This window comes from Ahaetulla prasina, chromosome 10, assembly GCF_028640845.1.
Source record: "Ahaetulla prasina isolate Xishuangbanna chromosome 10, ASM2864084v1, whole genome shotgun sequence".
Classification (NCBI taxonomy): domain Eukaryota; kingdom Metazoa; phylum Chordata; class Lepidosauria; order Squamata; family Colubridae; genus Ahaetulla; species Ahaetulla prasina.
The window spans coordinates 23027620-23049686 of NC_080548.1; the positions used below are offsets into that span (position 1 = coordinate 23027620).

A 22067-nucleotide genomic window follows, 5' to 3' on the forward strand; every position below is an offset into this window, starting at 1 on the left:
TTCTAAACTGGGTACCTTAACCACTACACCAACATCAGTGGTGGGATTCAATTTTTTTTTTACTACCAGTTCTGTGGGCGTGACTTGGTGGGTGTGGCATGGCTTAGTGGGCATGGCAGGGGAAGGATATTGTCAAATCTCCATTCCCTCCCCACTCCAAGGGAAGGATTCTGCAAAATCCCCTTTCCCTCTACATTTTAGGGGAAGGCTACTGCAATATTCCCAATCCTTCCCCACTCCAGGGGAAGGCTACTGCAAAATACTCATTCCCTCCACATTCTAGGAGAAGGCTACTGCAAAATCCCCATTCCCTCCCCACTCCAGGGGAAGGATTCTGCAAAATCCCCATTCCTTCCCCACTCCAGAGGAAGGCTACTGCAAAATCCCCATTCCCTCCCCATTCCAGGGGAAGGATTCTGCAAAATCCCCATTCCTTCCCCACTCCAGGGGAAGGATACTGCAAAATCTCCACTCCCACCCCACTCTGGGACCAGCCAGAGATGGTATTTGCCGGTTCTCCGAACCACTCAAAATTTCAGCTACCAGTTCTCCAGAACTGGTCAGGACTTGCTGAATACCACCTCTGACCAACATGGCTCTTAAATATACCCCAGATGAAAACGGTTTTGAGAAAAATCAAAGGCGCTTATCGTCTTGACGTCATGGTTGGTTCCCAGAGAGCTACGGATTCAGAAAGCCATTATGTAGACAGCCAATCATGGCCAGCTTCTGTATTATCAGTAAAAAGAGATTTGTGCCCTCACTGGATCAGAAGAAGACTGTTAGAAGGAAAATCAGAAAGCTGTCGGCCCAAACATCCAAGGGGGAAAAAAAATGGCTTTAAACGTGAAATGGTTCGGTGGCTGGAAGTTTTGTAACCCTGACCTCTTCTCAATGAATCTTGCTAACCAAAAAAAAAAAAAAAGTGTGAATGATTGGGGGAAAAAATCACCTTTGGTTCAGGCAGTTGCCAAAGAACCTGACACTTACCTTCAAAATTTCTGGCATCCACGTTGACAGGAGCACCAGTCATCATGACCGCCTGAAAAAGGAAGAACGGGGGTGGGGGAAATAATAAAGCCGATGTGTGTTTTGGAAAAGATTTGTTTGAGTCATGAGATTTTCCATGCTGGCTCAGGATAGCTAGGAAACATAGTTCCAGTATATCAGGAGCTCCTGGATTAAAGCTCTGCAAAGCTTTAACGGGGTCACTTTGAAGGAGATTCAACCCAATCGCCATGTCAAAACAGATATATGCCAAGTCAAGGATATATCTTTTACCGGCCAGGTTAGAGACTGCCCTGCCAGTTTAAGAGATAGTCCTTGACTTATAACCGTTTGCTTAGCGAGCAGAAGTCACAATAGCACTGAAAAATAAAAATTGACTTAGGACCAGTGGTGGGCTGCTGCCAGTTGTAACAACTGGTTCACCCAGCACCCACTGAAAATGTAAGCGCGAGCGCATGCACTTGGCTTGAAAAACACCATGATATAGGATGGGATAGCCCTGGGACAGGTGGGCAGTGGGTCGCAACTATCAACTATCAACGGGCCTCTGGTGGCTCAGACTGCTAAGACAGTCTGTTATTAACACAGCTGCTTGCAATTACTTGGTTCAAGTCCCACTAGGCCCAAGGTTGACTCAGCCTTCCATCCTTTATAAGGTAGGTAAAATGGGGACCCAGATTGTTGGGGGCAATAAGTTGACTTTGTATATAAATATACAAATGGATGAAGACTATTGCTAACATAGTGTAAGCCGCCCTGAGTCTTCGGAGAAGGGGGGGATATAAATGCAAATAAATAATAATAGATAAAAAAAATAAAATATCAGTTTTCCCGAACCGGTCCAAACCGGCAGCAGCCCACCTCTCCTTACGACCAGTCCTTGCATTTATGACCATTGCAGTATCCACACAGTCACATGATCAAAAGGCAACCGACATATATTTATGGTTGCAATGTCCCAGGATCAAGGGATTGCCATGTGTGGCTTTCCCAGCCCGTTTCCAACAAGCGAACTTAGCAAGGGAGGGTGGATTTGCTCAATGGCCATGTGATTCATTTAGTGATGGCAGTGGATTTGCTTAACAACCATGGTAAAATAGGTCATAAAATGGGACATGACTCACTTAGCAACCGCCTGGCTTAACCATGGAAATTCTGGTCATAATTGTCATTAATTCGAAGGCTACTTAATACCTTTTGCTGGCTTATCAGTGGCTTTCGAAGCATATCCCCCAAACTGCATGGATTAGCAGATTAATCCCGCTTCAGTGCTTCTCTGACGCTTTGCTTGGAGCACTGAGACAGGTAGTTTTCGTCTCTGGTAAAGAGCTACAGGTAGTCCTCGACTTACAACAGTTCATTTAGTGACCAAAGTTACAACAGTCCTGAAAAAAACGACTCATGACCATTTTTCACAATTACGATTCTTGCAGCATCTCTGTGATCAACATTCAGATGCTTGGCAGCCGGTTCATATTTATGACCGTTGTTGTGTCCCAAAATTATGTGATCCTCTTTTGCGACCTACTGATGAACAAAGTCCGTGGGGAAGCCAGATTGATTCACTTAACAACCAGGTTACTAAATTATCAACTGCAGGGATTCACTGAACAACCGAAGCAAGGGAGGTCGTAAAATGGGACAACGCTCCCTTAACACATGTCTCCCTTAACAACAGAAATGTTGGGCTCTATTGCGTTCATAAATCGAGGACTACCTGTATTGTGCCTACTTTGCACAAGGCTATTCTAGCAGGGAAAATAGGCCAGACTCACCTCAATAACACTGGGCAGCCCGTAGGTGGCGCCAAGGTGCAGCACAGTCTGCCCCTTTTGGTCCATGGCATTGACATCTGCTCCCAGCAAAATCAGGTCCTTCACGATCTTAGGTTGGTTGGCTGCAGCCGCCACTAATAATGGAGTCTGGGCCCAAAGGAAAAGAAAAAAATCGAACTGAAGAAGCTTCTTGGATGAGAAGCGCAACGTTTTCAAAGGAAAAAAAAAAAAGCAAGAAAGTCCAGTTGCCTTTTCGAAAAGCACCTTTGGGATCACCAGGACCTGGATGGCTGATAATCTCCGTAGAAAATTGATTTGAGGGCACAATCTTAACCGGTGGACCGTATAAGGCAGCCACCCAAATGGCAGTTCGTTATGGAATGGATCAGGGGTGAAATGTAAAATTTGTTACTACCGGTTCTGTGGGCGTGGCTTGAGGGGGGAGTAATGTGACTGGGTGGGCATGGCCAACTTTTTTTTTTTTTTACTTTTAAAAGCATTTTTTCTACAACCTCTTCGGCCGAAGAGGTTATAAAAAATGCTTTTAAAAGCCTCTGATGATCCCAGCTGAGCCGTGCGATCATCAGAGCCTTTTTTTTTACTTTTAAAAGCATTTTTTTGGCCGAAGAAAAAATGCTTTTAAAAGTAAAAAAAACCCAAAAACACTGATGATCGTGCAGCTCAGCTGGGCATGGGCGGGGGCAGGGATTTTTGCTTCCGGTTCTGCGAACCACCCACCGCCATCGCTACCGGATCAGGCGATCCGGTCCGAACCGGGAGCATTTCATCCCTGGAGTCAATGGAAGGAATGATGTGCCATAAGCTTTCGTGGCTCAGTGTTGGTCCAGCTCAGGGTTTCTCAACTTGAAGATGTATGGACTTCAGCTCCCCAAATTCCCGCGCCACAAAATCAATTCTGGAGAATTCTGAGAGTTGAAGTCTGCAGATGTGTGAGCTGCCAAAGTAGAGAAACATGGGTTGCCAGCTTGTACAGCTGATAGTTTGAAGGGAGCTCGAGGCACAGCGTCATTTGGGAGGGGTGACCACTGCTTCTGGCTGCGGCCATGATCTGCTTATCCTAGATCCAAAACTGTGACTAGTTTTGTAAGGGGAAAAAAAAATAGGTTCTGTTTTATGTTTGCATGTAGCGGGAACATGTGTCCAAATCTGCTTCTGAATGACTTTTTTTTTTTTAACAATGTAATCTCAGATTCTTGAAGCAGGGGTCTCCAACCTTGGCAACTTTCAGCAGAGTTGAAGTCCACAAATCTGAAAGTTGCCAAGGTTGGAGACCCCTGTCTTGAAGGACAGATGCTGATGCTTTCCCATCCCAGTATACCATGGAGCAGCAGATGATGCAGGACAAGCCACAGGGGTGATGGGAAGATAACTCTTTCAGGCAAGATACCTTTAGCAATATCTGCACAGGCAGAGAACCTCCAGCTAACGCTGATCTTCAAATTTGGCAACTTTAAGATTTGTGGACTTTAACTCCCAGAATTCCCCAGCCAGCGTGGGAACTTTAAGACTTGTGGGCTTCAACTCCCAGAATCCCCCAGCCAGCATGGGAACTTTAAGACTTGTGGGCTTCAGCTCCCAGAATTCCCCAGACAGCATGGCTGGTTGGGGAATTCTGGAAGTTTATGTCCACAAGTCTAAAAGTTGCCACGTTTGGAGACCCCTGTCATAGAGCGCACTCACCTTTCCCCGGTGTTCTTTGACGTCCAACTGTCCACAATCTCTGAGCATTTCAGCTGCAGCATACGACAATGGGCGGAGTCCTTGAGCCACAAAGAGATGAAGCAACCTGGAGAAGAAGGGCTCAGAGTGATCCAAAGTCCAGTCCACCATACTGTTTGGATAGCCATGTCAACATCCTTACCCTCGTTTTTTTTTTTTTTTAAGTACTCTGACTTCAGAAACTTTTGTGCATTTACAACCAGCACTGAGAATTCTCCCTCCCTCCCCCAGTGTTTCAAACAACTTGGTTCTCTCATTTGCAAATTCGTTAGCTGCAGGTCTTATTTTATAATTTGAATTTTGAAGGGTTGCCAAGTTTTGGTCTCTTTCCGGATAAAGGATCATAGGAAGGAAAACCAAGGTCGCTCTTGTATTCATAATGGCAACTGTGCAGGTGAGGAAAATTGCTTACCTGATCATAGCTTTCTCAGATACAGTAATGTATCTACTACATTATTATTTATAGTATCCTAATCAAGGTGCAACACATATAAAGGTAAAGGTAAAGGTTCCCCTCGCACATACGTGCTAGTCGTTCCCGACTCTAGGGGGCGGGGCTCATCTCCGTTTCAAAGCCGAAGAGCCAGCACTGTCCAAAGACGTCTCCATGGTCATGTGGCCGGCATGACTCAATGCCAAAGGTGCACGGAACACTGTTATCTTCCCACCAAAGGTGGTCCCTATTTGTTCTACTTGCATTTTTACGTGCTTTTGAAACTGCTAGGTTGGCAGAAGCTGAGACAAATAACGGGAGTTCACCCCGTTACAAGGCAGCACTAGGGATTCGAACCGCTGAGCTGCCAACCTTTTGATCGACAAGCGCAACGTCCTAGCCCCTGAGCCACCGCGTTCCTCTCACAACACATATAGTGGCATCTAAAGGTGAGGGAAGCAAGGAGGACTTGCAAAAATAGAAAGCTATAGATTCTAATGAAGGGATGCAGTGGCTCAATGGCTAAGATGCTGGGCTTGTCGATCAGAAAGGTCGGCAGTTCAGCGGTTCGAATCCCTAGGGCCACATAACGGGGTGAGCTCCCGTCACTTATCCCAGCTTCTGGCAACCTAGCAGTTTGAAAGCATGTAAAAAAATGCAAGTAGAAAAATAGGAACCGCCTTTGGTGGGAAGGTAACAGCGTTCCGTGTGCCTTTGGCATTGAGTCATGCCAGCCACATGACCACGGAGACGTCTTCGGACAGCGCTGGCTCTTTGGCTTTGAAACGGAGATGAACACCGCCCCCTAGAGTCAGGAATGACTAGACTGGCACGCATGTGCAGGAGAACCTTTACCTTTACCTTTAAAAGATTCTAATGAACGGTATTGGCATAAATGAGATTTAGCCATGTATCTTTTTCTTTCTTCTCTCATGTCATTCACTGACAGCTTGCTGCTCCTTATGTGTTTCCTTGACCTTGGCAACTTGAAGATGAGTGGCCTTCAACTCCCAGAATCCCCCACCACAACAGGAAGTCCACCCATCTTCAAGTTGTCAAGATTGAGAAATACTGCCTTTTGCCTTTTCTCTGTGGGTATAATATTACTTCCCTGAAATGGAATTGCATGTGGGATATGATGATATATTATTAGGGATTAGCACAGTGATATGCATGCAAATGCAAAGGAATTATCTATCACAAGGGCAAAGATTTAACATCTAAAAGTGCAAACTGTAAATCTCCTGGTTGCCTTTGTTGTGTGGCAATACTTTGTGGGCCGCCCAATTGCCACTTTTTTTTTTTTTGTCTTATCTGATTCACTCTAAGTGGCAAGAAAATGAGAAGGCTGCCATCGTTTAATCCTGTTTTTACACTGCAACCATGGATGTTTTCCCAGTGGGATGCATTCCAGATGTGATACGGCTATATAACACTTGGCATTTTTATCCAGTAAAGTCTTTGAGCTGTCCAAGCTAGAAATTGCAGGCCTCACCTATCTGGAAAACACCAGGTTGGGAACAGATTCCAGTCCTTTTCCCAGTTAGTTCCTATGTAGCCTGCTTGTTATCATCATCCTTTAACGACCCCATAATCCCTTGCCGGGTGGAGTCTAGGCAGCTGAATGGAGCTGAGTGTTTACTGGCCGGATGCCCTTCCTGTCGCCAATGTGGAGTTTTGTTCAGCAGATATGTCCTCATTGTGCCCAGAGAGTGTTGTGTCTTGCCCGCTCTCACAGCAGCCGGGGCCTTCTTATCTGCTCCCGAACACGGAGGAATGTATGCCTCCCGGCCCCAGTCCTGGCTCCATGCCCAAGCAGGCTGCAGAGGAGGGAGCATCCCCCGGCCCCAGCCCTGGCTCCATGCCCAGGCAAACGGAGCAGCTAGACCCCTCCCCCTCCTCCACAGCATGTGAGCCTGAGGAAAGTTTATTTCCAACAGCTGCTGATTGGAGTGACCCTCGCATCAGAAGACTGGATAGGCGGAGGCAACAGAAGGAAGGGAGGGGCAGGCCTTAATGAGTGCTAAGTCATGGAGCCACACCCCATGGCCTATATAAAGAATCTGCTTTCTGGCAGTCTCTGAGTCAGGCAAAGTCGAACTTATCTTGCTGAAGTCACTTTCTGGTCTCCTGCCTGCTCTGAGGACTTTGCTAGGACTTTGGGCAGAGCTGCAGAGGCAAGCCTGATTCGGATTTCCCTGACCCGGCCATCAGCGGAGGAGTGGGACACGACAGAGAGAGAAATATCTGCCTCTACCTAAGATTGAACTCACAGCCTCCTAATTATGTGGCGAGAACTTCACCTCTAGGCCACCGCACCACTCTATGTAGCTTGCTCGTTATCTGCTTTCCAAGCCCTTTCATCTTTTCCCACGGCCGTCCCAAACAAGAACACGGAATGAGTTCCTCACTGGGTTGGTGCCCCGGTTGTACACTTACGTGTCGCCATCTTCATCCTGCTGCAAAAGGTGAGATAGATCTATATTCTGGATCTGTGCCCGAGCTTGAGTCAGTTCCCCTGGATCGACATCCACAGATAAGTCTGCGTAACTCCCAGGAAGGAGGAGGCAAGCATTGTTTTGTTCCTGTCCCAGCCAGGAGGTCTCCGAGCTTGGATAAAGATGGACAGCTTCAGTGGCAACCTTCTGGATGGAAATTTTTTAAAAAAAGTTAAACAGGTGATGGAGTGAAGCTGATCTAAAGATGGGTGGTTCTCAGTGGTGGTGTTGTGACTCGTCCTCCCTCCTCTCCTCAGCCGGGCCCCTCCCGTTGCCAACTGGACTTGTTATCAGACTCTGAGTCTGATAATGAAGATGAAAGGCCTGTCATGACTCCAGCCCCCGGCCCTGGCCCCATGCCCGGAGAGGAGTCAGGGAGTGGAGGGAGAAACCCAGTACAGCTCACTCATTCAGTGTGTTTTCCTTCGGCGCAGCCTACAGAGCAGGAAGTCAGCCAAGTGGTGCAATTACTCGGACCTACTCCCTCTGATACAGCTGGGGACAATTCAGAGTGGGTGGATCCTCGCTTCCGGAGATCTGAGAGGCGACGCCAGCAGAGAGAAGGGTGGGGCAGGCCTGGATAAATGCTGAGTCATGGAGCCACACCCCACAGCCTATATAAAGGACCTGCTTTTGGCATTCCAACCTTGAGTCAAGCAAAGTCTCATCTGGTTTGCTGAAGTCACAACTTGGACTGCCTGCCTGCCCTGAGAAACCTCGAAGGAATTTGGCAAGCTGCAGAGGCTTCGTTGCCACGTTTGATATGGACTCCCTTGTCCTGGTCGTCGGAGGGGGAGTGGGACACGACAGGTGGGCTTCTGCTGGTTCGGGCCAGTTCAGGTGAATTGGTAGTTCCGAAGATCAGCTGGCCCTGCCCACCGGTCCCTGCCCTATCCTGTCCTATATTTCCTTCTTTCTGGCTCAGCTGATTCCCGTGGCACAACTGATTTCTGTGCCTCTGCTGTCCTACTAACTGGGGCTGCCTTAGAAAGTAAGCAGCTGAGCTTCAAATTGCTGTATTTTGAATGCTGCGTGCAGGCGCATTAGGCGCGCAATCTCTGAACCGGTTATTAAACCAGTTGCAGCCCTGGATTATCCTATGAAGCTGCGTCTAGTGCCAGGTTTATAGTCCTTCCTTCCTCTCCTTTTTCTTTCTTCCCTCTCCCTCCCTCCCTCCCTCCCTCCCTCCCTCCCTCCCTCCCTCCTTCCTTCCTTCCTTCCTTCCCTTCCTTCCTTCCTTCCTTCCTTCCTTCCTTCCTCTCTCTCCCTCTCTCTCAAACGAACACTCCACCCCTATTTTTTGCCTAGCAGGTTTCAGCATTTTTACCTTTTAAAAAATGCTTTTAAAAGTTAAAAAAAAAAGCCTCTGATAATCGTGCGGGCATGGTTGGGCATGGGGGGAGGGCAGGGATTTTTGCTGGCGGTTCTCCAAACCACCCGCCGTCATTGCTACCGGATCACCTGATCCGGTCCGAACCGGGAGCATTTCACTCCTGATATTTTCTCCTACATACTACGGTAGTTCAGCTCCTCTGGATAGCACCTGGATAGGGAAAGTGAGCCCGGACTTATCTACTTTGAAAATACATCTGTGCATTAAAAACAAAACAAAACCATGCTGCTTTTTCATCGTCCTTTCCAAAGAAAAGATGCCAACTGCACTTTGGAAAGGCTCCTAGCACACGTTGAGGAGATCACATCTGCACACAATTCTCAGGATTCTCTTTGGAGAAGTAAGTGGCTTTTTACAGCCAGCTTGAGACATTCATATGAATACGCTGCTAAATACCCCAGGGAGCTCATTCCAGCCCACTTCCACCTCTCCTCATCTCACCTCATAATTTACTGCTGATGTTATCTTGGATGCATAGGCTACCTCGGGACCTCCAGGACCTGCTGCTCCATAAATATTGGTTTCCAAGGGAGGGCAGGGACTCATCACATCATACTGGCTCCCTTGAGGCTGGAGATGGAAATTGTTGCCAGGGTCCACACACGGGTAGTGAAAATCTGGAGCGAAAGCTCCTTGGCTGGAGGCCTCTGGTTGCCAGGCAGGAAAGGCAGCAACTGGATACGGAGGGACCGTAGATGGTCCTAGAACAGAATCCCCCTTTTCTAGTGTTCCATGGGGCGCTAAGAAAAGAGATTAGAGGAAGCTCCAGTCAGTGTATTGTAGGAAGTTAACACCCACCCTTCTCCTGGGAAAATGAGATATTTTAGGAAATATTAAAAAGGGCCATTAAGGCCTGCGCTAATCTATTCTACATAACAAAGATCTACCTCCTTCAGGCAGAACCATAGCAGGAATTGCCCAAAGCCCTTTCATTACATCATCACCCAGCAAGAGTCAACCAAGCCTGGGACTTTGGACAACCTACAAAGGTACCCCTGCATGGCCCCAGGGGAGTCTGACAACCAATCAGAACACAAGCTCAAATTCAAAGCCCAACAGAGGGCATAAAACCCAGGCACTCTCAGCATCTCTGCCCCTTTCTCTGCCCAGGATCTCAAGCCATGTGACCCTGTTCATCAATAAACCTTCTTTCCAAGCAACTTCCATGAATCCAGTGTCTTTTCCCCCACTTGGAACTGAACCCAGACGGATATTTCTTCCAACAGTATAAAGTTGATTTCTTTGGAGAAACAGAAAATGCACAGATCACTGTACTCGGGCTTACATTTATGACCTTAATTATCTGCTGCAGCTGTCTAAGGGTGAAAAATGGTCATACTTGGCTAACTGGCTAAGTGTCTTGCTCCTATATATATTTAATCTGGACATTTTTAGTGTCTTTATTGTTTTTGGTATTTTTAATTGTAATATATATATATATATTAGTTCCCATCACCAATCTCTTTCCATTTATGACTGTATGACTATAACTTGTTGCTGGCAATCCTTATGATTTATATTGATATATTGACCATCGTGTTGTAAATGTCGTACCTTGATGAACGTATCTTTTCTTTTATGTACACTGAGAGCATATGCACCAAGACAAATTCCTTGTGTGTCCAATCACACTTGGCCAATAAATTCTATTCTATTCTATTCTATTCTATTCTATTCTATTCTATTCTATTCTATTCTATTCTATTCTATTCTATTCTATTCATATTGATATTGATTAGTTCCTGATTGCTTATTTGTACCCTATGACTATCAATAAGTGTTGTACCTTAGAATTCTTGATGAACATATCTTTTCTTTTATGTATACTGAGGGCATATGCACCAAGACAAATTCCTTGTGTGTCCAATCATACTTGGCCAACAAAAAATTCTATTCTTTCTCTCTCTCTCTCTCTCTCTCTCTCTCTCTTTTTTTTTTCTTTCTTTCTTTCTTTCTTTCTTTCTTTCTTTCTTTCTTTCTTTCTTTCTTTCTCTTTCTTCTCTTTCTTCTTCTACTCCTCCTCCTCCTCCTCCTCCTCCTCCTCCTCCTCCTCCTCCTCCTCCTCCTCCTCCTCCTCCTCCTTCTTCTTCTTCTTCTTCTTCTTCTTCTTCTTCTTCTTGATATTGTTTCCTGATTGCTTATTTGTACCCTATGACTATCGTTAAGTGTTGTACCATATGATTCTTGACAAACGTATCTTTTCTTTTATGTACACTGAGAGCGTATGCACCAACACCAATTCCTCATGTGTCCGATCACACTTGGCCAATAAAGAATTATGTTCTATATTTAATTGTAAGCCGCTCAGAGTCATTGACTAAATTGGGCAGCTGTAGAATTTGAATACATACCTATATACTTAAGTAAAGTCTACCTTGCAGGGCTGTTGCAAGGTAAAAAATGCAGTAGAGGAAAACCTCTTTGGGTCAATTTGCACCCTTGGAGGAAATGTTATTAAATACATAGTAGTTAATCAATAATCCTAAGTAAAGACCTAATGGAACGTTGAGCAATAAATCTACAATAAATCTATTTGAATAATAAATCTTGCCCCGTAAATCAGTTAATACAGGATAACGCCTGTATTTTAAATAGTTTTATTGGGATTTTAAGCAAGAAATATAGAAACTAATATTTAGAAGGAAGGAAAGAAGGAAGGAAAAACAAAGCAGGGGAAAAAAAGTCTGATTTTCTTTTATTGCAGTTATAAGTGGAAATTAAATTCTTACTTGATGGTTTCTGCACGGCTCTCACTTTTTCTATAATTTTATTTTTTAATCATCAAAACCGTATCTCAAAAGTTCATTTCCCCCCCCTGTTTCATGCACACAAGGTCTATAAGGGTTTTCCAGTCAGCGTTAAACTTAATGTTTTTACTCTGATCACAGATGTCAGTTTGGCCGATGACCTTCGTGGGTTTGATAGACAGAGCAGGATTCACAAACATGAGGCTGAGATAGTTTTCTCCAATAAAATATAATTAGTTTAACATTCACAACTGTGGCAACCACCAGAGACAGTCTCATTATTGTCTTCCAACTGAAAAATCCCCCTCGGAAAATCATCTATCTCCACTTTTGAAGTTAGACGTGGCAACATCTGCCTAGGGCCCTTAACGGTCTGACCAGATTTTAAGAGGACAGAACCTGTGCTTCATTTGCACATCTTCCATGCTGAGGTGTCCTTGGTCCTCTCTGAGCTTGGTTGCTTTCTTGCAGATGTTGTTCTGACCAGTGGTGGCTTTCAAAATTTTTTACTACTGGTTCTGTGGGTGTGGCTTGGTGGGCGTGGCATGTCTTGGTGGGTGTGGCTTGGTGGGTGTGGCAGGGGAAGGATACTGTAAAATCTCCATTCCCTCCCCAATCCAGGGGAAGGATACTGCAAAATCCCATTTCCTCCCATTCAGCTGGGACTTGGGAGGCAGATAATAGATGGGGGCGGGGCCAGTCAGAATTTTTACTACCGGTTCTCCGAACTACTCAAAATTTCCGCTACCGGTTCTCCAGAACTGGTCAAAACCTGCTGAAAACCCACCTCTGGTTCTAACCTAGGCTTCCTTAGAAAGCATGAAGCAAAGTCTTAGTCCTGCAAAACCACTTTTATTTATACGACTGTAAATTACTTTCATTTACAGTCCTCAAGGCTTGACAAATAGTCTTTCAGAGGAAGGTCAACACCCACCTTTGTCTCACTTGGAACGCTGCCAGAGAGCTAATTTCCAGATGCGGGGCAAGGCCAAACTTGGCACAGAATCACAAACAGAACTTTCAAATCTTAAATCGGCCAAATGAACTAATTGCTTCCTGCAAAAGCCCACGTCCTGTTTGCTCCCCTTTTATGTCCTATGGGAGGGGCCAATCATCTCCCAGGTGTGGGCTTACTCCGAAGTTGACCCTGCTTTCTTATTTGTTCCTGTCTTCTGCACATGCGCACACTGGGAAGAGGCTCCAGCTGTTCCCCTGCCTTGCTGATGTCTGACTCCGAAGGCAGCTGATAACTGTCGGATGGCCCTGGCCCCCTCTCTGCCTCCAACGCAGAGCCCTTGTCTGAGCCTTCCCCAGACTCCAGAACTGGCCCACGTTCCTCCCCAACCTCCTCACTGTCCGAATCTGATGCCATCTCCACTGGCTGCTGGTGGGCCATAACAGACGTCTCATTACCCAAACTAGGTAACATCATCAGTGCTGGTCCTGATGAGGTTAACTAGTGTTACCTAGTTTGGGTAATGACACGTCTGCAAGAAACCAAGCAAGCTCAGAGAGCACCAAGGCCCCCTGATATAAAGGGAACGCCTACAAAGATGCAATTAAAAAAACAGCCATATGGGATCCCTCTTGATTTGTTCGATTATGAAAAACAACCAAGCTCAGAGTGTCAGGGGTTCCAAGTAATATGTCCATAGCAAACAAAACTCCGAAGCAGGTGGATTCCTCGAAGAATAGTTTTATTGGATATATCATATTGGCACAACCTGATGAAAACCGACTTTGAAAGTTCCCGTGGTTTTCATCTAATTACAAGTTTTTCCCCTTTCCCAAACAGTCAGTCACATGGTCCAATTGAGGTGCTGTCCGATTGCCGGGTAACATCGCTCCTCCTCCCTCTGACCAGGTGTGAGAATGTCCTTGGTTCTCAGGAGAAAGTATTTTGTTTTGGCTACAAAACCCCAGCTATCTCTATTCCCCCCTGCCTATGCCTCGGCTCCAGTGTGGCAACTCTGAAGTTTCACAATGGCTTTGGTCAGGTCAGCTTCAGGGTTGACGCAGAGAGCACGAAGGACCCCTCGTTTCAACCCTGAGCTACAAATATTCTCCTTTATCCTCCATTCACTACCTCTAACCATGATCCCCGCTAACCTTTTATGTCTGAGGTAGGATTAGAACCCCCCTGGTTTGTAGGTCAGCACCTTAACCACTATACCAGGGGTCGGCAACCTTAAACACTCAAAGAGCCACAAAGATCCTAACCAGAAGCCCCCGTTCAGTTCTGGAGCTGACCGGAAGTCCGGTTCCCCCATCATAAAGCCTCCTCCTAGCGCGGCATCCTTTTTCCTCTGCCGACTGTCAGTTCCCCCACCATAGAGTCTCCTCCTAGTGCGGCGTCCTTTTTCCTCTGCCGACTGAAAGTCAGTTCCCCCACCATAGAGTCTCCTCCTAGCACGGTGTCCTTTTGCCTCTACCTGTCCTAACCGAAAGCCCTATCAATTGTGGAGCCGACCAGCAACAGGGAGCTGCAGCAGAGGGATGAAAGAGCCACATGCAGCTCCAGAGCCACGGGTTGCTGACCCCGGCACTATACCAATCTGAGTTCCCCAGTCAGCATGAGGATTATTGAAAATTCTCGTAGCTGAAGGCCACCCAAGCTGGAAAGTGTCCAAGTTCTGCAGGCCACACTGAAACAATGTCCTAATCTTACTCTCCTAAAACAGAGAAGAAATCAAGATTGACTTGGAGTTCGCCAAGAATGTATTTCCTAAGCAGTGGTGGGATTCAGCCGGTTCGCACCACTTCGGGAGAACCGGTTGTTAACTTTCTGAGCAGTCTGGCAAACTGGTTGTTGGAAGAAATCATTAGGGCAGAGAACCGGTTGTTAAATTACTTGAATCCCACCATTAGATAGATAGATAGATAGATAGATAGATAGATAGATAGGTGGGATTCAGCCAATTCGCACCACTTCGGGAGAACCAGTTGTTAACTTTCTGAGCAGTTTGGCAAACTGGTTGTTGGAAGAAATCATTAGGGCAGAGAACTGGTTGTTAAATTACTTGAATCCCACCATTAGATAGATAGATAGATAGATAGATAGATAGATAGATAGATAGATAGATAGGTGGGATTCAGCCAATTCGCACCACTTCGGGAGAACTGTGTTGGTGTTGGTTATGACCTTTAAAGCGCTCCATGGCTTAGGACCTGGGTACTTACGGGACTGCCTGCTGTTACCACACGCCTCCCACCGACCCATACGCTCCCATAGAGAGGGACTTCTCAGGGTGCCGTCCGCCAAGCAATATCGGCTGGCGGCCCCCAGGGGAAGGGCCTTCTCTGTGGGGGCTCCCACACTCTGGAACGAACTTCCCCCGGGTTTACGCCAAATACCTGACCTTCGGACATTTCGTCGCGAACTCAAGACTCATCTTTTTATCCGCGCGGGGCTGGCTTAAATTGGGTTTTTAATGTTAAATTTATTAATTTTAAACGGGGTTTTTTAATATGGTAAATTTTAATCATTGGGCTAATTTAAATAAGTTTTTTAAATCGTATTTTAAACTGTATATTGTATTGTCGGTTTTATTATGCCTGTACACCGCCCTGAGTCCTTCGGGAGAAGGGCGGTATAAAAATCAAATAAAATAAATAAAATAAAATAAATAAATAAACTGGTTGTTAACTTTCTGCGCAGTTTGGCAAACTGGTTGTTGGAAGAAATCATTAGGGCAGAGAACCGGTTGTTAAATTACTTGAATCCCACCACTGTTCCTAAGCAACGGAACATCCAGGTAGTCCTTGACTCAAACCACAACGGAGCCCAAAATTTCTGTTGCTAAGTGAGGCTGTTGTTAAATGAGTCTCCCACCCCATTTTGTAGCCTTTTTGCCACAATTGTTAAGCAAATCACTTCAGCTGTTAAGTGAATCATGCAGTCATTATGCGAATCTGGCTTGCCTCATTGACTTTGCTTGTAGAAAGCTGGCTGGGAAAGTCACAGAAAGTGATCACATGACCCTGGGACAGCGCAACCGTCATAAAATACTTGCCAGTTGCAAACTGTCGTGTTTTGATCACATGACCAAGGGGACGTTGCAACGGTCGTAAGTGTGGAAACCAGACATAGGTCACATTTTCAGTGCCGTTGTAACTTGGAACGGTCACTGAATGAATGGTTGTAAGTGGAGAACCATTTGGACCGGCAGTGCCATTTTGAGAATGGAGCAATGATGCTGCAACGGTAAGAACCAGGAAATTGTTTAGATAGATTAAATAGATTGAGAGATAAAGAGATAGATAATGAGTTAAATCTGAAACTGCTTGGAAGTTTATTAAGTGACCTAAGCCAAAAATAAATTATTCTTGCAGCAATTTAAGTGGAAAACCTTAAGTACCGCAAATGCTTAGCATAATCTGTTAACCTCCAGATGCAGTGGAGAAATCTCCGCTCTGTTAGAATTGCTGGAGTTGTTAAGATGCCAGCTGGAGGGTACCATGTTTAGAGAAGCTGATGGAAAGCTAAATTCACAAGAGCGTTTGTGACAGAGATAAAGCAATTACATTCCCAGATGTCTGAGTCCACTCACCTGGCCAGCTGGCTTCTAAAGCTCCTGGTGGGATCTGAAATGGGAATAGAAAGAGAAAGAGAAAGAGAGAGAAAGTAATGAATCTGAGAAAGGCAATAAGACCAGGTTGGATCAACCCTCTCTGTTCAAATGCATTTGAGGAACAAGACGAATGAAGGCCCAAAATAGTTCAGTGATTCCACAAAGAACCTAGAAAGAAACTGAGTTGTGTCGGTGAAGAATCTCAGTCATCCTGTTGTGACTCCAGCCCCTGAACCTGGCCCCATGCCCGAAAGTGAGTCCGAGAGTGAGGGGGAAGGGCCGGTAAGGCTTACCTCGGTAGCACCGATTCCTTTGGCTCGGCTCCAGGAGCCAGAACCAGACCAGTCGGAGGACGTAATGAGGCCGTCATCCCCTGATTCCTCCCTTCCCCAGGCTACGCCGTTAGACCCAGCTGATAATAATAATCAAGCTTGGCTTGACCCATGCTTCAGAAGATTAGAGAGGCGTCGTCATCAAACGGAAGGATATATAAGGAGCTTTGGGACTGCTCTCACTCCACGGGAAGCAAAAGTTTAGCTGAACTGTTTCAAAAAGAGCTGAAAGTCTTGCTACGTGAGTCATTTGTTTGAACTTTGGCAGGCAGCTGCGATTTCTCTGCCAGGACTGATAAGAGCTGTGAATCTACTGGCCGAAGGCCAGCTCGTGAGTCTGAAGTGGGGAAGGAGACAGAACACATCCAGGCAAAGGTGTCTAAAGGTGGAATGGGACAACTCACTGCAGCCAACTCACCACGGCCAATTCTCTACAACCAACATGCCATGGCCAACTTGCCATGGTCAACTCGCCATGGCCAACTCGCCACAGGACAACTCCCTGTGGGACAATTCAATTTAATTATTTAAAATAGTCTAAAACATATTTTAATTTTCGTCATTCGCATTTCATTTTGTCCCTCAATTCGGCATCCTTTCTTTAATGGTCCTATTCCACTATTTCTTCGATATTAAGTGTAACTCTTGTCCCGCGGTGAGTTGGCCGTGGAGAGTTGGCCATGTTGAGTTGGCCATGGTGAGATGGCAGGCAAAAGTTGCCTGAAGGTTGAATCATGGCAACTGGATAAACTTGGTCCAGTTGCCATGATTCAACCTTCAAACTGAGTTGTGCTAGGGAGAAGCGTGTGGCTATCTGCATGTAATACAGGTGTCCAGGTCTATTCAGCAGGTGACTCACCAGGGGCCTGGTGCTGCGGCTTAGAGCAGCTTGTTGTTGTCTTCGTTGCTCCAATAACTTCCGCACAGTCTGAGGTGGTGGCCCTTTGCAGCCTGTAAGTAGACAGAGAATTGGGGTATTAGAACTGGGGTACGTGTGGGGATTTGGGGAAAAAACTGTCCTTGTGTCTAGTTGTTCTGGTGTGCAGTGCTCTATAGCGTCATTTTGAGGATAGAAGTTGAAACAATTTATGTCCAGGATGTGAGGGGTCTGTAAATATTTTCACAGCCCTCTTTTTGACTCGTGCAGTATACAGGTCCGCAATGGAAGGCAGGTTGGTAGCAACCGTTTTTCTTGCAGCTCTAACTATCTGTTGAAGTCTGTGTCTGTCTTGTTTGGTTGCAGAGCCAAATTATAGGCACAATTATGTTTTAACCTCTCTCTAAAGTTACATCATAACACTCTTCTTTCTATCATCTATCATCTCATCTACAATGTATCCTGTCTAATCATCAGAATCATAAATGACAAGTTCACATTTTTTTCTTTCTTGCACAAAAAGCCCATAAGGGGTTTCCAATCACAGATAAACGTTATCTTTTCTCTAATCAAACCAGTCAATTTAGCCATTTCAAGCTAGTTCTGTCATCTTCTCCAACCATGTACTCTGTTGTAGCTGTTACCAAATCTTTCCATCTTTGTGCATACCATCATCTTGCTTGCAGTTATCGTATCTAACAAACAGCGTTCCCCATCTCTTTTCTAGCTGTTTCAATCCCAGGAGGAAAAGTTATGGTTTCAATTGAATGTTAAGCTTTAAAATCCTCTGAATCACACTATGTGTTTAAGCCTTCAGCGAAAGATGCTTTAAGACTTCCGTGTTTCCAGCCCTTGAAAAGTGGCCTCATCAGCACCTTTGAGGTTGCTGAGGGTTGCTCCTAGCCATTTTAATTCCGTTCCGATCGCTTCTATTCCAATCTTTTCTCATGATATATTCTGCAGGTTAGTAAAAACAAGCAGCGTGACCATGTACAATGTTAGGTAATACTCCATTCCCAATTTAGAACCATTTAATTGCGCCACATTCTGTTCTAACTGCTCGTTCCTGGTTCATCGTACCAATTCTTTTAACAGACAGATTAGATATGCCTGGCACTCCCATGTTTTCGAGGGCTATTCAGCATTCATTCCGGTGTACACAATCAAAAGCCTTAATATATTCAATGGAGCATGAAAAGAAATTTTGATATTTTTGGGGGATGTCTTTTCCAGTAGCCATCAAATGAGAGCAATGTGATTTTAATGGTCCCAACAGCTTTGTGATCCACATGTATGACTGGTGATTCTCCTTCCAAATATTAGAACTTTATTGTCACCTTGAATGTACACTAATCGGCATACATTAAAATGAAATTTTGCTGCATACAGCTCTCAAAGGGTTACCCCCTCCAATATATACTACATACACATGACAAAGAAAGAAAGAAAGAAAGAAAGAAAGAAAGAAAGAAAGAAGCAAGCAAGCAAATAAATAAATACAAAATACAAATATATAACATATATTATATGACACAGAGAAACAACACAGTCTAGTTTGGATGTATAAATGTACATGGCGAGAAAAATGAATCTTGCGACCTTTACCAGACGGATGGAACAAAGCTGTTACAGAATCTGGCATTCCTGCTAGAAATATTGTTTGAATGCTTCATACGCTGCCCATTTCTTACACCCCACTTAACATTGCCATGCACACGATGTTTCTCCAAGAAGAGGGAACGCGATAGGGCAGGGCTACCGGATCTGGGACTCAACTCCATTTGAGGTTAATGACATTAAGGGAATTAACACGGATGCATTTGTTTGCCCAGGCAGAACCTGAGATATTAGAAGTTTAATTCCTTCTTGGCTTGTCTGAACTGCTAATTGCATTTCAGGAAAGTTGATTCTGGTGCTCTTCGGGGCTTCTTTGCTGTGCAAACAGCATTTTTCTATGTCTTATTTGGCAAACAGCACTTTCTAGAGGGAGTTTTATTTGAATCCATGTAGAGAGAAGACACAGCAAGAAAAGAGGCAATGGTTACTTGGCTTTTTCACACCCTCCTGTCAGTGGTAGCATCAAGGATTGGCCTTCTCCTTCTCCTCCTCCTCCTCCTCCTCCTTCTCCTTCTCCTCTTCCTCCTCCTCCTCCTCCTCCTCCTCCTCCTCCTCCTCCTCCTCCTCCTCCTCCTCCTCCTCCTCCTCCTCCTCCTCCTCCTCCTCCTCCCATATCCGTCATTGGACATTGGGGATCATGTTGGGGATCCTATTTTTATCAACAGCGGCATGAAAAAGTGCTGTTGAGTTTTGTCTAAACCGGTCCCTTTGATTTTGAAGCCATGATGTTCTTCTTCTGCCTGGATCTCATTTGCCTTCAATCTTTCCTTGGAGGATTAAATGAAGGATGCCGTATTTTTCTGGGTGTCTGTATCACACGTCCAAATATTCTAAGTTTCACTTTTTTAATAGTCTTGATGATTTCCCTTGGCTTTCCCAGGCAGCTTATCAGCTCCTCATTTCTGATTTTGTCAACCCAGCTTATACGTAACAGCCGCTGTAAATCCACATTTCAAATGCTTCTAGTCTCTTCAAGTGGCTTTCTGTCAAGAGACCAACTCTCCACTCCGTAGAGCAGGATAGAAAAGATGTAACCTCTGGGTTTTCGCTAACAGAATAACAGGGTTGGAAGCGACCTTGGAAGTCTTCTAATCCAACCATATACAGGGGTTAAGCAGGAAGCCCTATATCACTTCAGACAAATGGTTGTCCAATCTCTTCTTAAAAACCTCCAGTATCGGAGCACCACAACTTCTGGAGGCGAGTCGTTCTACTGATTGATTGTTCTGACCGTCAGGAAAATTCTCCTTAGTTCTAGGTGGATGCTCTCCTTGATTAGTTTTCATCCATTGCTTCTGCTCCTGCTTTCTGGTGCTTTGGAAAACAGGTTGACCCTCCCGCCACCCTCTTCTTTGTGGCAGCCCCTTAGACATTGGAAGACTGCTATCATGTCACCTCCTAGTTCTTCTTTTCATTAAACTAGACATACCCAATTCCAGCAACTCTTCTTCATACGTTTTAGCCTCCAGCTCTCTAAGCATCTTCGTTGCTGTTCTCTGCACTCTTTCTAGAGTCTCAACACCTTTTTTTTAATATTGTGGTGATCAAAACTAGATGCAATATTCCATTTATGACCAAAGCAATGTTGTTTTTTTCTTTATGTTGAGAGCTATACAGGTATTCATAGAAGCAGAGAAAACTGACAGCACGAAAAGATCCTAGTGGTCCATCAAAACTGTCCTTTCAGTTTTTGTTTCTTTTCTGCTGTCGGTCCTCTTTTTCGTTCGTGCATTTATTCTTTTAATATATTTTTTTTAATTCTTGTGGGATGAAAGGTCGATCCTTGACCTAGGACCGCAATCGAGACTGCAAAATTCCCATTGCTAAGCGTGACAGTTGTTAAGTGAGTTTTGCCCCATTTTACGACCCTTCTAGCCACCGTTGTTAAATGAATCATTGCAGATGTGAAGTTAGTAAAGCGGTTGTTAAGTGAATCTGGTTTCCCCCTGGCCTTTGCTTGTCAGAAGGTCGCAGAGGGTGATCACATGAGTTTGGGACACTGCAACCATCATTATTTATTTTTATTTTTATTTTTTTAAATTTTTTTTGAATTTATATCCCGCCCTTCTCCAAAGACTCAGGGCGGCTTACATTGTGTAAGGTAATAGTCTCATCCATTTGTATATTATATACAAAGTCAACTTATTGCCCCCCCAACAATCTGGGTGTCGTGTCCCACTCCTCCACTGACAGCTGGGTCAGGGAAATCTGAATCAGGCTTGCCTCTGCAGCTCTGCCCAAAGTCCTAGCAAAGTCCGCAGAGCAGGCAGGAGACCAGTAAGTGACTTCAGCAAGATAAGTTCGACTTTTGCCTGACTCAGAGACTGCCAGAAAGCAGATCCTTTATATAGGCCATGGGGTGTGGCTCCATGACTCGGCACTCATTAAGGCCTGCCCCTCCCTTCCCTCTGTTGCCTCCGCCTATCCAATCTTCTGATGCGAGGATTACTCCAATCAGCTGTTGGGAATAAACCCTCCTCAGGCTCACATGCTGTGGAGGAGGGGGAGGGGTCTAGCTGCTCCGTTTGCCTGGGCATGGAGTCAGGGCTGGGGCTGGGAGATTCTCCTTCTTCTGCAGTTTGTGTGGGCATGGAGCCAGGACTTGGGCCGGGAGGCATACATTCCTCAGTGTTCGGGAGCAGGTAAGAAGGCCCCGGCTGCTCTGAGGGCGGGCAAGACACAACACTGGGTCCTCATTTTACCTACCTTATAAAGAATGGAAGGCTGAGTCAACCTTGGGCCTGGTGGGACTCGAGCCTGCAGTAATTGTAATTGCAGGCAGCTGTGTGTTAATAACAGACTGCATTAGCCTGTTGAGCCACTTCCCAGCCCTATATGAGCCAGTTGTCAAGCACCTGAATTTTGATCACGTAATCGTGGGGATGCTGCAATAGTTGTACACGGGAAAAATAGCGATATGTTACTTGTTTCAGTGCCATTTTCACTTTGAACAGTCACTAAATGAATGGTTGCAAGTCAAGGACTACCTGTATTTGGTCTTTGCATGCCAACCTTATTTACGGGACTGCCTGCTGCTACCGGCGGCCTCCCATCGACCAGTGCGCTCCCAGAGGGA

At 45.4% G+C, this 22067-nt stretch overlaps 1 protein-coding gene across 1 annotated transcript in view; it reads right to left on the reverse strand.

Annotated features, from left to right (window-relative positions):
- NFKBID (NFKB inhibitor delta) overlaps positions 1 to 22067 on the reverse strand; it is a 51600-nt gene that overhangs the window by 9106 nt on the left and 20427 nt on the right. The window contains exons 2-8 of the mRNA XM_058196293.1: positions 17357 to 17448; positions 16145 to 16178; positions 9289 to 9587; positions 7396 to 7601; positions 4485 to 4590; positions 2784 to 2930; positions 991 to 1042 (exon numbers count right to left, since the gene is read on the reverse strand). Of these exons, the coding sequence (XP_058052276.1) occupies positions 991 to 1042; positions 2784 to 2930; positions 4485 to 4590; positions 7396 to 7601; positions 9289 to 9587; positions 16145 to 16178; positions 17357 to 17448 (936 nt within the window). The remainder of the gene's footprint in view (positions 1 to 990; positions 1043 to 2783; positions 2931 to 4484; positions 4591 to 7395; positions 7602 to 9288; positions 9588 to 16144; positions 16179 to 17356; positions 17449 to 22067) is intronic.